Below are 12,019 nucleotides of genomic sequence, written 5' to 3'. Positions count from 1 at the left end.
GCAAATGAAAATCAGTTACAAATCCTGTTACATGGTTGTATTTTTTTTACAGCTTATCTTAGCACTTAGCTACTGATGGCTTTTCTAGCAAACACCACAAATACCCTAACTTGCTGGAATACCATGCCTTTATTTTTCTTTCCAATGACCAACAAAATCATTGTATAACCTTTCTGCATAGAGGGTAGTTATGTGTTAACACCCTGTACGTGCAGCTACCTCTTAACATTTGATTCATTAACTGGGATCACAGAAGCTTCACAGCACCTACATTACTCCTGTTTGCATTTCTCCTAAGCTAAATATCCCAACGAAGCATTTAAGTGCCTAATTGTCATCAACATTTGGTGGGACGTAGAAGGTGCCTCACTTTATATCCACAGCACATCTATGCCACCTGCACGGGGCTGGTTGATGGCACAAGGCCTCAGGAAGACCTGTAGCCTTTTGAGGCAGCAGCTGGAGGCCAGACAAGGTGCCCTCAGATGTCTGAAGGCTCCTGAATTGCTCTCTAGGTGAGTAGTTATCATATACTCCTTGAAAATATCTAATTCTGTTATTAACGTCTTTGCAGACAAGTGAAACACATGTATTGGGTATAAAATCTCCTATACTGAGTTAATTCCATGTTCCCATGTCTTTGAAGTGCAGAACCAAGATACCGAAGCTGGAAACCTGGTCCATGTAGGTGTCCTTCTCCACCAAGAGCAAGAGCAGGATGTGTCCGTAGGCCTCTTCCAGCCTTGCATGGGCTGAGCCTCTGTGCAAGGAGTCCATCTCTCCCCTTCACACGCAGAGAATGACCAGGAAGACCAAACCTCAATTCTCATATTAGAAGTTTTGGATGATTTAGTCAAATGATTTTCATACATGTAGCTGTTCTATCCTCTCCTAAACAATGAGTGAGATTTTAAATTGGTTTCTCAGGAAACCATATTAGTATCTGCTATAGATGTTGCACAAAATATATTTTTGTATTAATCTGGATACATTTGAGCAAAGAGTTGAAGAGAGGGTTTAAATTTGATCCAAGGCAGCAATGTTTAAGAGTCACAACCATTTGCTAACCATTTTGAGGGCCTGTGAAATGCAGTGTTGGTTCTGATGCATTTATTTGCAGACATATGCTTTATAAAGCATACAGTGCATTAGTGCAGGACATTTACTTTCGTGGTATTTGTGTTCCTATATAACTTGTCAGTAATACTGACAGTTCAGCCCATACACAGAGCACTGCATGCTTTCAATGTGTTTTTCACGTGGATGGTTAAGCTTTTTCCAGTATTCATAGACAACCTTTTGGTGAAGCACAGGTCCCTTCCAAAGGTCATCTTTGTTCCTCAGTTACAGCCGTGCACCTCCTACCCCTGACTCCTATCATCAGCTACAAAATGTGTCCCTCCTCATTTGTGTCCTGGTAAACGAAGAGCTGTGCTGCAGCTGGGTAGAGATTCTCTCTCTAGCGCTGATACTGAGCTGCTGGATGAAATTAAGGCAATGTTTTTGCCTCTCTTTTCTTCCAGGTTTTTTACATTTACACCACATAGTATTTGGTACAAGGTCTGTTTCTCCCTATGTTCAGATGGAGACACTCTAAACCCACCTACAGCAATAAAAAATACTTCTTGAGTGTAAGACTGTCGGCCACCTATATGTTAAGAAGAATTATTGCCAAATGTTGTTCTCCTTCTTTACAGAATTAAAGATATCTCACTGTCTTCGATGTGAAATGTGTTACTAAATAATACTCACCATCACAACCAAATCAATAGGGAGGTTCTGGATCCACAAAATAAACGCCTCAAACAGTAAAGTGACATGACAATATTTATTGATTCTAATTAAGGTTAAAAAAAGGTTCACAGCTGTCAGATAAAAATATCTGCAGAGACAATTTAAAAGGGAACTTAAGAAGTAAACCAACAGAGACAGTCACCACAGAGGCACTTGAGAAAATGCTACAGTTATAAAAGGCACAAATTCATCACACACACAGCATATATATTCCTGCAAAGCAAAGTCACTTTTTTTTTTTTCTTTTTCCCAAAACACAGAGGCAGGCATCACTTAACACTGACCCGCACACGGTCACAAGAGACACACTATAAGAAGCAGTCTATAACAACGCCTAAACGATTTGACTGTAGAGTTACTTTGAAAACAAGACTGCTTTGGCCATCTCATTTTTATTTCTAAGAATGGACTGTGAGATCAAGGTGATCTTAAGGTGGAGATGTGAGAGAGAATGTTAGTCTATTTAAACACAGGTCAGGCTTATTCCTGAGCACTGGTAATCTGCAATTTAAGTGGGTCTGCTCCTTGCCTGAGAGCAGTAGCAGTTCTGTTGTCATTTAATTCTGGCTCCCTTTTGCAACCAAGTACTTCTGTAGTACACACAATTCCTTCTTCCACAAAAATAGTTTTCTTTCATGTCTCAAAAGAAAAAAAAATCTTACAATTTCTGCACTTCTGTAAATTCTACGTAAGTGAAAAATAGTCCCACTGAGGAAACAGGAAGATTATTTTAATAGAAGTCCCTAGCTGCTCCACCAGATCTTGGGTTCTAATTTGGACAATGTTTAGATATATACTTGTGTGATTAATGTCTTTGTCTTATTGACAGCAGATATGCTATCTGGAATCAAGATTTGCATGAGGTGAAAAATGTACTGGAAAAGGAAAGACAAGGGGCTACCTTACAGTGCTCATTTCCTTGCTAGTGTTGAGTAGTTTGTAAAATTAACTTTCAAGTATTTCAAGTATTTTTTCAAGTATTTTGTTTAACACAGATTTTCCCGGCATGACTTGTCATCCTTTGCAGTATACACTTACTACTGCAGCAGGGTATAAGCAAGTAAACCTCTTTTTGTAGCAAACTCTTAAGACCCTTAAAAATATACATGGTAACAGAAATTAGTTTGTAAGAGACAAATACATTTATTTCCATAGTTGTGCCTATTATACATTTCACTAATCTGGTAAACTCATTTCTCATCAAATGTTAAAATATAGCACTACTGGTTACCTGTTAAACCAGACTTCATCTTTCTCTTTAAAGGGCTGGCACGAAGGAATTTTAAAGTGTAAGCCAATGCTAGCACAGCTCCCTCTATCCATGGGAAAGCAGCCTCATTCTCTACCTACATTTGTCAACTTTCTCATCATACTGGCATACACATACTCAACATGCCACATATTCATTTTGTGTAGAAGATGTGGAGAAAACAATAGCAAGCACTTTTTTTTTTTTAATCACGCAGTGTTCACAAGCTCCACAGCACAATGTAAAGACATGGCTGTGGAGACAAAGAGACCAATCCTAACCCTTAGGTACTCTGGAATGAAGAAGTCAAAGACTTCTGAGTGCTAATACAAATGTGGCAAATCAGACCTCCTAGCTCCGCAAGCATTGGCTAGGAAACCTCAGGGAATCCAAATTTAATTTGGGATTTCATGTCAACCCTACTTTTAGTAGTGGCAGAATAACATGAAAAATGCTTTGTGTTTTTTTTTTCTGTTTTTTTCCCCATTTTTGTTTCATTTTGAAACTACGAACAAGAAAGGTTTATAGCTGTACACACATTAAAAAAGAAGAAGACCAACCTTATGAAAAGGTGTTGTTATGATTCAATCCAGTTCTACCTACATCTAAATTCTTCTTTTCCTTGCATTTTCTGTTCCTACAGCACGCAGCTTTTTATTGTTAGACTAGGAAAAAACTCTGTCAGATTCAGGAGCAAAAAAGAAGATACCTTTTGGACATTAATAAAACCAATTTATCCTCTTTAGTCTCATAGTTTTGCTCCCCTTTCCAGACCTGCAGAGTATTTCTGGGGCAGAAGTGGGACTTGAATTCCAAACACTGTTGGCAGGGAAATTATCTGCAAAGGCAGCGGTACTTTATATGTTAAGTATGCATTAGCTGTCTAACACTTAGAAATACTGGGGCAAGACTTCAAGAATCTCTTCCCAAATTTAGGCTCCTACGCTCATTTTCAGCCTGAGAATTGTCTGAGTTGCAAAAGCTCCGAACTCACAGAGTTCCTATTCAGCTCTGGATTTCTAATTCATTTAGTAAATAAATCACGCAGGAAAAAAGCCCACGTAGAAGCACTCTGTGGTAGGCAAATGTCCTGGCCAATTAGTGCTCAATGTGATACAATGAGAAAGGCCATATGTACAGTGCTGCACTGTTCTTCTGACTTAAAGATCTTTATGTCTGAAAAGTTCCCCCATGCATTTTAAAAGGCTGTTATGAGAATATTCATTTGTGATAAAATCCAAGCTGCTGCTACGAGAAGATTTTTAACTGGCACATCAAGTTAAAAAGAATGAAACCTAAGGGCCAGAAACTGATGCACTGCTCACAAATATTACAGCTTTATAGGCAGTTTAGTGGATTTCCATAGGACTATTTGGAGAGTAAAGTACTACTCAGCACAAGCAAGGAGATCAGATGCTAGCCCAGAAAGTCTGCATGAGACTGGTGGTAAAGTTCCTCTGCCGTCTGCTCACCCCTTTGCTGAATATATTCTTATTATACTTTCCTCCACAGCTTTTTAGTGAAATGCTATTTTTTACATATAAATCACAGCTGGTTGAAGACAGAAGTGTAGCAAATGGGGTCAGAAAAATTCCAGCCATGTAACTTTCCTCAAATCACATGCACTGGTCCTCATCCTGTTCCCAGTTATACCCCTGACTTGCTTTTTTTTGTGCTGCAAAGATGTTAAACAACAGAAATACCTAGTTGACAGCTGGACACCTATGGTATGGGTGGCTTGGTGGTGTTTTTTTTTTTTTTTTCTTTTTGGCTGCTGTTTTTGTGTGTGTATGTGTTTCTGCCCTCCCCCTCCCTCCTTTGTTTTTTCTGGTTAATGTTGTTTGAAAGGTACCAAACTAGGGAGGGCAGAAGCACTAGTATGTGACTCTCCTATCCCCGGTTACCTTTGATCCCTTTTTTTTTTACCAAAAGTGCACGGTCAGTACAACACCACACAGCAGGCAGCAGTGGAAGTGCTAATCACATCAATATGGTTGTTAGGAGAGACTGGAGCTCTGAATCAGCTGAGCTGTGTTCAGCATGAAGTAAGCGTTGAGAGACAGATAAGGGTATTATTTACTATGCTAAAGGTACGTTTCCAAGCCTGTTGTGCCCTACTAGGCAACAGACACCCTCAAGGTGTTCAAAGTATAAATGTAAGCAGATGAAAGAAAGGAAGAAGATAAGAAAATGGGGTAAAACAGTTTGTATGGACAGTTCTACAGCTTCCGGGGGTAAGCAGAGGTTAATTTGTTCACTTGCTATCTTGCAGCTCCCTTTAGGGATCTAAAGGGGGACCCTGGAGGCAAAGAGATGTCAGACAAGGTGACAGAAGTTCAGAAGGCTTTGTCTGTATCATCACATTTACACAAAGTTCCCAGTTCACACTCAGGCCCAACAGCCTGACCAGCCATGCTGCTCTACACACTGGCTGTCCTCTGGAGCCTGCTGGCAGAGAAGACCTGATCCCTTACAGGGACAGACTCAGGTACATGAGCTCTGCCATTCCAGGCAGTGTGAACACAGCCAGGGAGCCTGAATTGCAACTCCTTTGTCAGAGGCAGTAAAAACATTGTCTTTTAACTCACTGACAAATGACAAATGTGACTTGCAATGACAAATATGCCATTGGAAATACTAACAACCTACGGCCGTTTCAAATGGTAGCCTGACTTGTTCTTTCAGTGCTGCCTGCGCTCTGAACATCTGGGAGAAAAAAAAAATCATTAAAAAGGTCCTTAGCAGCAATTTGCATGAACTAATCAATTACACTTTAAGTTAAGGATTTCTTTTCTCAGTCACACAGGAGGGCAGAAATGCTTTGTTTCCAGCTAGGGATGAAGTGCCAAGAAGACTTGGAGTTCAGGGCCTGGTTCAGAAGTGTAAAAAACACTGGAAAACTCATCAAAACAGGCTTTATCAAGGCATTTTGTCACCTGTGTTCTGAAATCTGGATAAAAATCTCAAAGTGATAATTCTTGGCAGGGTTTCCTAGAAATGCAACAACAAAAAAAGTTACTGCTAGAAGGAGGCCTGGATTCAAAGGGCTCTTTTTGAATATGGATCTCCACTTATCTCTCCACTCTAGTGTCTTCTTCTACTGTTTTCTCCTCTTCCCCAGTCCTGATCTGTTTTTGGAGATAGGGAAGTACATGCCAAAAAATCTCTGAGAAAAACAAAACTGTGAGGCTTTGTGTTGGCACCTTTTTCAGTTTCGAACCAGAAGTCCTTTTTTGTAGGCAAGTAACCCTGCCACAGCCACAGAAGTGAATACAGTGGAAAATCCAATCAGCTTTAGCAGTCCTGGCACAGATGGCAAGTTCCTCTCCCAAAAGGTTGTAGTGATGGGCAAAGCTGGAACATCCTGTGGAGAGAGCATGCATTACAAACTCCACAGCGAGAGGCAGGATGTTAATCAAAAGATTCTTGAGCAGAAAAAGAACTGGGTTGAAGCAGTTCATGTTACCAAGAAGTTCAGGGCATCAAAGTTTTCTACTCAGTTAAAAGGAATAGGAAGAGACACATGAAAAGGATTCATAGCCTAGTTTAAAAGTGCAATTCTTTCTAATCCCATGTTACAGAGCTGTCACATGGGTACCCTCTCTTAGTTTCTGGTATGTTCCTGTTTAGGGATGGACAGTTTTGCTAAGTAAGAAAAAGATTATTGTTGTTTAAAGAATTTTAAAAAACAACACAAAACCCCATAAATTTAACTCATCAACAACACCAAAGGAAAGATAGTAATCCACTTAACAGAAAAACTTACAACTGATTCAGGTTCTGGCTTCCAAATTTCACTTTCTGGGATTTTCCTCATAGCAAACAGTATCTGAAAATAAGCAAAATTTTCTAGTAAGCACCACTCATTTTTTTGAAAGGGAAAAGGCCTTGTTTTCAATTTTTGTTTTAAAATAGCATGATAAAGATAACAATTCATAAATCTTTGTGTATCCAAATTTTAAAGAAAATGCAATCTTTGTACAACACATTTCCAGGGAGACTTGATATTTAATAAGACACTGCTCCTAGTAGAAAATAGAGACAGTAACAGAAAAAGCTCTCTGTTTAGTTGTTCCATGTGATATCAGAATTTGACTAGTCTCATGTGAATAGGGTAATATGAATACAACTAAGAGTTCAGTATCCACTCATGGCAAAGCGAGGTGTGCATAAACCAGCTACAACAAGTGCAACCAATATAGCCAGGAGTGGTTTGTTTTGCAAATTTTAACATGATGTAGGAAGAGAAACAGAATCCTGTGCATAATGACAGATCACTGCTTTCAGCCAGAGAAAAGCAAGATTAGAGAGGAAACCTTCACAATGGAAAACTAACCATTCATAGTACCAAACATAACAGAGATGAGTAGGAAAGCAAATTGTCTGAAATGACAGTAATGAAAGACAGCAAGATGAACAACTTCTATAGTAAAATGAAACGGAGGTGGTGATATAAAAGTTTTTCCTATTTCATCTGAAGATTTAAAAAGATCTGCCATCTTTTGTGATGGGCTTTTATTCTAGACAAGATTCAGGAACACCATCAACTTTTCAATAAAGGAGAGTGAGAAACATCCCTGTACTGGATTTTACACATATTTTCCCTCCACTAGCAAATGAGGGAAAGAAAGATACCATATTTTTACCAGTCAAGCTCACTTGCCAAATTCCCTGCTGACATCCATGGAGATTGTGCTGCAATGCATATTCTTACATTAGAGAGGTCATAAAGCACTACCTCTGGAGATTTTCAAGAACAGTTTTTTCCAAGAACAGGTATAACCTTCACAAATGGGACAGTTTAGGGACAGGTGATCCCTGTCTTGACAGTAGTTTTTAGCCATGAGTTTCCCTTCACGTCATAAAACAAAGATGAAATTCCTTTTGCTGCTCTACAAACATAATATTCATTAAAACATTTGAGGAATTGGCTTTTTCTCAGAAATGAACTATTAAAATTCTTGTTCAAGGACTATATATAGGGCTATATCAATGGTATATCACTACATAAATGGTGATGTTGTAAACAGTTGAGGAAGGGACTGGCTTGGTCTGCAGACCTGCAGAACTGAGCTGTTCCCAGTGAGGCTAACAGCCGTGATCTCTCAGTATGATGACTAACATGAAGTGCCCATCTGAGGGAAAGATGACTAGATGAGAATCTTGGATTTCTGTTGAAGAAGAAAAAAGGATTTTGTTGCTGGAAATAGAATGGAGTTTGATCAAACAGAGTTCCTCCTAAGCATTCCAAGTCTAAGGGTTCTTCACCCTTCACCCTTTTTCAGAATGCCTGAGGATGTCAACACTCAAGTCCCATTTTGCGTCCAACCAGAAGATCTTCCATGTTAAATAGGATATTTGACAGTGTTGCCTGCTTTGGGTTTGTGCCTGTACCTCTCTGGCTGCTCTTTCTCCAGCCTGTATGGCCCCCTCCATGTATCCGCTCCACTCTGTGGCTGTCTCTGTGCCAGCAAAGTAGATCCTGCCAATGGGCTGCCGAAGAATCCTTACGGGGGAACAAGCAATAAGTCATGTCAGCCATACCAGGAAAGATAATGAAATCCTTGGGTGAACATTGGAATGGTAGTTTTTAAAATGACAATGGGTACTTAAAGATATTAACTTTGGATGAGTTGAGATGGATGGGTAGGCCGTCTGCATTGCATTGCCTTTCTTACAGTAAGTGCAACAGTGTTAGTATTTTCTAAACGTTTACACTGCACTTCTTGCAGTGCTATTTCTGGATGTGATTTTAATGCTCATGTAGGTGTAAAAGACAATTAGTTTGAGATGAGACATTTTGTATCTCGTGATTTTAGCCAATGTCTTAAATATCGGTGCTAGGTATTGCTGGTTCTTCACACTTCACAATGAAACATTCTAAAATATGTCCCCATAATATCTAAGCAACAATCAAAATAAAATAATTTTTATGCTTTTTTTTCCAGCATTCACAATTAGTGTCATTAAAATTACTTTAAAAACTAAGGCCTCCATACGTTCTTCAATACAACTGTTTTATTGATCTAAATTCTTTTTAAATTGTGAAAACTTACATTTCAAGTAGGCATTACAAAATATGTATCTGAAAGTCAACAACTGGTCTGAGCAGTAAGCCTTTTTCTTCTTGGTAAATCTTATTTCCATGCAAAAATTTATGCCTGAGAGGACTGTAAACAATGGCACACTGATTGCTGTATTAAGCCTTGTCTGCTAAAAGAACAGCCCAAAGAAATCACTTGACTGTCAATGTTGACAGGAATTAACTCTCCACCCATATTTACAAAACACCAGTTAAAGATGTGCTGGAAATGGTAACACTGATCTCAAATACCCAAAGGTTGTTTTGTAAACAGATTGTGAAAAATTCCCAGTTCCTTTCCAAAAGCCTACTAAGTTGTATTCACCAAATAACAAAAAGGAAAAAAAAAAAAAAAGAAAAAGAAAGACAGAACCCTAATGATACTGTACTCATCCATCATAAAGCCCAACTGAGACAAGTGGAAGGTTATAATATCTGTTTAAAATATTCTCTAGCAATCTCAAAGGTATAAAGCCAACAGAATGACAGAGGATTTATGACCCTTTCTGAGATTATTTATTAACTTGGTCTTATCTTGCTACTCTGAAGTCCACTATAAATAGACATCGTACCTTCCATACTGAGTCATTATGCCTGGTGGGAAGTAGGCTGTGTAGCATCCTCCAGAATACTGCTCTTCACACCAGTTCTTCTCTTCATAATGTACTGGCTGTAACACAGACATTAATTCACTCAAGGAAAAGACAAAGTCCTGAGGAAGCTAATAAAAGAACTGAGGAGACAGCGGTGAAGAATAGCTTATGATTTGTTGCATGACAATGCCTGACATAATGAGCACATTTAACAAGTCTCTTAATGCAGCATGGATCAGAAACAATAAAATAAACCTTAATTTTAGACACTGCTAGCTGATTTTTTTTATTTTTTTTTTAAGCTAATCTGGGCACTGTAGAACATAATCCTCTTAATCTGTCAATGTAAATTTACACTTTGAGCACAAATTTATGTTTTGGGCCATGTAAAGAAAAATTAACCTCTGCTGTAAACAGGTGTAATATTTGTAATATATACACTGGATACAAACACATACTGTTAAAAAATGTGACGTGGTACTTGCATGGTTCTGCATACGATATCACTGTGTTTAAAATGATGCAATCTTGAGATTGGTGTCTACAACATTTAACTCACATAGAATTGCCCTTGAAGGATATAGGGCTTCAATCACACAAACTAAGTGTGAGTTCACACAAAGCCTATCAGTTATTTACCGTTACAGGGAAGAGAAGACAAGGGAAAGGCAAAAAGAAAAACAGATGCAGCAATGGATCTTAGCAACTACTAAGAGAGAAGAAACATTATGCTCAATATGGACTATGAGGGAATTTCGACAACTGAGATTTGTGGTGGTAACCACAATGAATGCTACCCTCATCAAGGCAGAGAATGAGGATAGATTTGCCTTTTTAACTGTTTCATAAACCCATTCTTATCTTCACTGTCAAATGCAATGCAAGACTTGCAGTAATGTTCTCTCCACTCCTCCACAGAGAGCAGCATGCACTCCTGTAGCAAAATGCTACACAGCTCTGTGCCAGAGCACTGATGCATTCCAGTTTCTTTCACCCCTTCCCCACTGTAACACAACCAATGAGAGACACCGTGGTTTAGATTGTGTGCTTACATGTAAAGCTTCCTCTGATCCCAGAACCTTTGCATAGAGCTCACACAGCCTCATCTTCCTGCAAGAGAAAAGCAACAGAAGACCTATGTGTAAGGAAAGAGAAAATAGACTGCTTCTAATGTTTCAGTTTCAAGAGAACAAGCATTAGTATCTGCTCAAACTTGAGGTTCCAGCTTTTGGGGATCTATTCTAGTTCTTCAGACTCCGGAGCAGATGACTTCAGAGATCTTTCACTCAAACTTCTGTGCTGCATAAGCGCCAGTTTCACCAGCAGTTATGCAAGCTGTTCCCTTGACACCTCTAGCAGACCAAGTTCATATACTACCCAAAGGTTCTCTAGGCTGTCAGGAAAAGAAGGAAGACATTGAACTTTTTTTTTTTTTTTTTGTCTTGGCACATAGTCTAAGTTATAATTTGTTCCTACAAAGATGCAGGTATTGATAGCCTGAGGCTCTCCAAGAATCAGTACTTTATTTCTGTATCTATAAAATCTCCTCCTGTTTTAGTTTATGAGTCTATAAATCCATGAATATACTTCATGCTGTAGTAAGCCCCAAATGCAATTAAGTTCGTTCCTACAAGCTTTTGGGTCTTACTGTTAGCTGTACTGCACCAATTCCCAAACAGAAAATGATCAAGATGAAATAATGGTTAACGATTATGAAAAGCAAACAAATACGCAAACACAACGCTGGAAAGACATTTACTTGGTTTACTTCCAGAAGCAAATTCTGTCCTCCACAGAGGGCCATGTTGGACACAAGGGACAGCAATACAGCAGCCCCAGCTCCGCATAGGCTGCGCTTCGAGCTCTATAATCCTATGAGGAAACCATATTGACACTGCCCTACAACGCAGCCCAGCTATACCACAAACAGCTGAACTCAAAGAATGCTATGGAAAGAGGATGAGAAAGAGAATAGGAAGGTCTGAAGGCCCTTGATGAAGGTGTCCTTCTGTGCAGGCTGGGGCCGGAGCAGCAAACACGGAGGCTGCTACTGCTTGGGAAGAGCTGCGGGCCTGGCGTGGTGTTGCTGCTGGCAGGTGACAGGCCCAGTGGCAGCGATGAAGGGAAGCAGCCCCTTCCTGAAGCCCCAGGACAGAAGCAGAAACGTGTGGTGACACAGAGATTGGCTAGGGGGCTCAGAGAGCTGCGGGATATAACTATGAACATCTCTCTGCAGTCAGGGGGTGGCAGGGATCCAGCAACAGCCATAATGGAAGGGCCCATTTCCTCCATCTCTGTCTC

The 12,019-nt window shown here is 39.6% G+C and overlaps 1 protein-coding gene across 1 annotated transcript in view; it reads right to left on the bottom strand.

The window, feature by feature from the left end:
- Window positions 1-1,812: 1,812 nt before the first annotated feature.
- Window positions 1,813-12,019, bottom strand: part of MAOB (monoamine oxidase B) — a 55,320-nt gene continuing 45,113 nt past the window's right edge. The window contains exons 11-15 of the mRNA XM_083847093.1: window positions 10,771-10,828; window positions 9,698-9,795; window positions 8,438-8,549; window positions 6,810-6,872; window positions 1,813-6,407 (exon numbers count right to left, since the gene is read on the bottom strand). Coding sequence (XP_083703219.1) covers window positions 6,252-6,407; window positions 6,810-6,872; window positions 8,438-8,549; window positions 9,698-9,795; window positions 10,771-10,828 — 487 coding nt within the window. The 3' untranslated portion in view covers window positions 1,813-6,251. The remainder of the gene's footprint in view (window positions 6,408-6,809; window positions 6,873-8,437; window positions 8,550-9,697; window positions 9,796-10,770; window positions 10,829-12,019) is intronic.

Source organism: Anser anser (assembly GCF_964211835.1).
Source record: "Anser anser genome assembly, chromosome: 1".
In the NCBI taxonomy this organism is placed as follows: domain Eukaryota; kingdom Metazoa; phylum Chordata; class Aves; order Anseriformes; family Anatidae; genus Anser; species Anser anser.
This window is presented reverse-complemented; position numbering and strand designations above follow the sequence as displayed.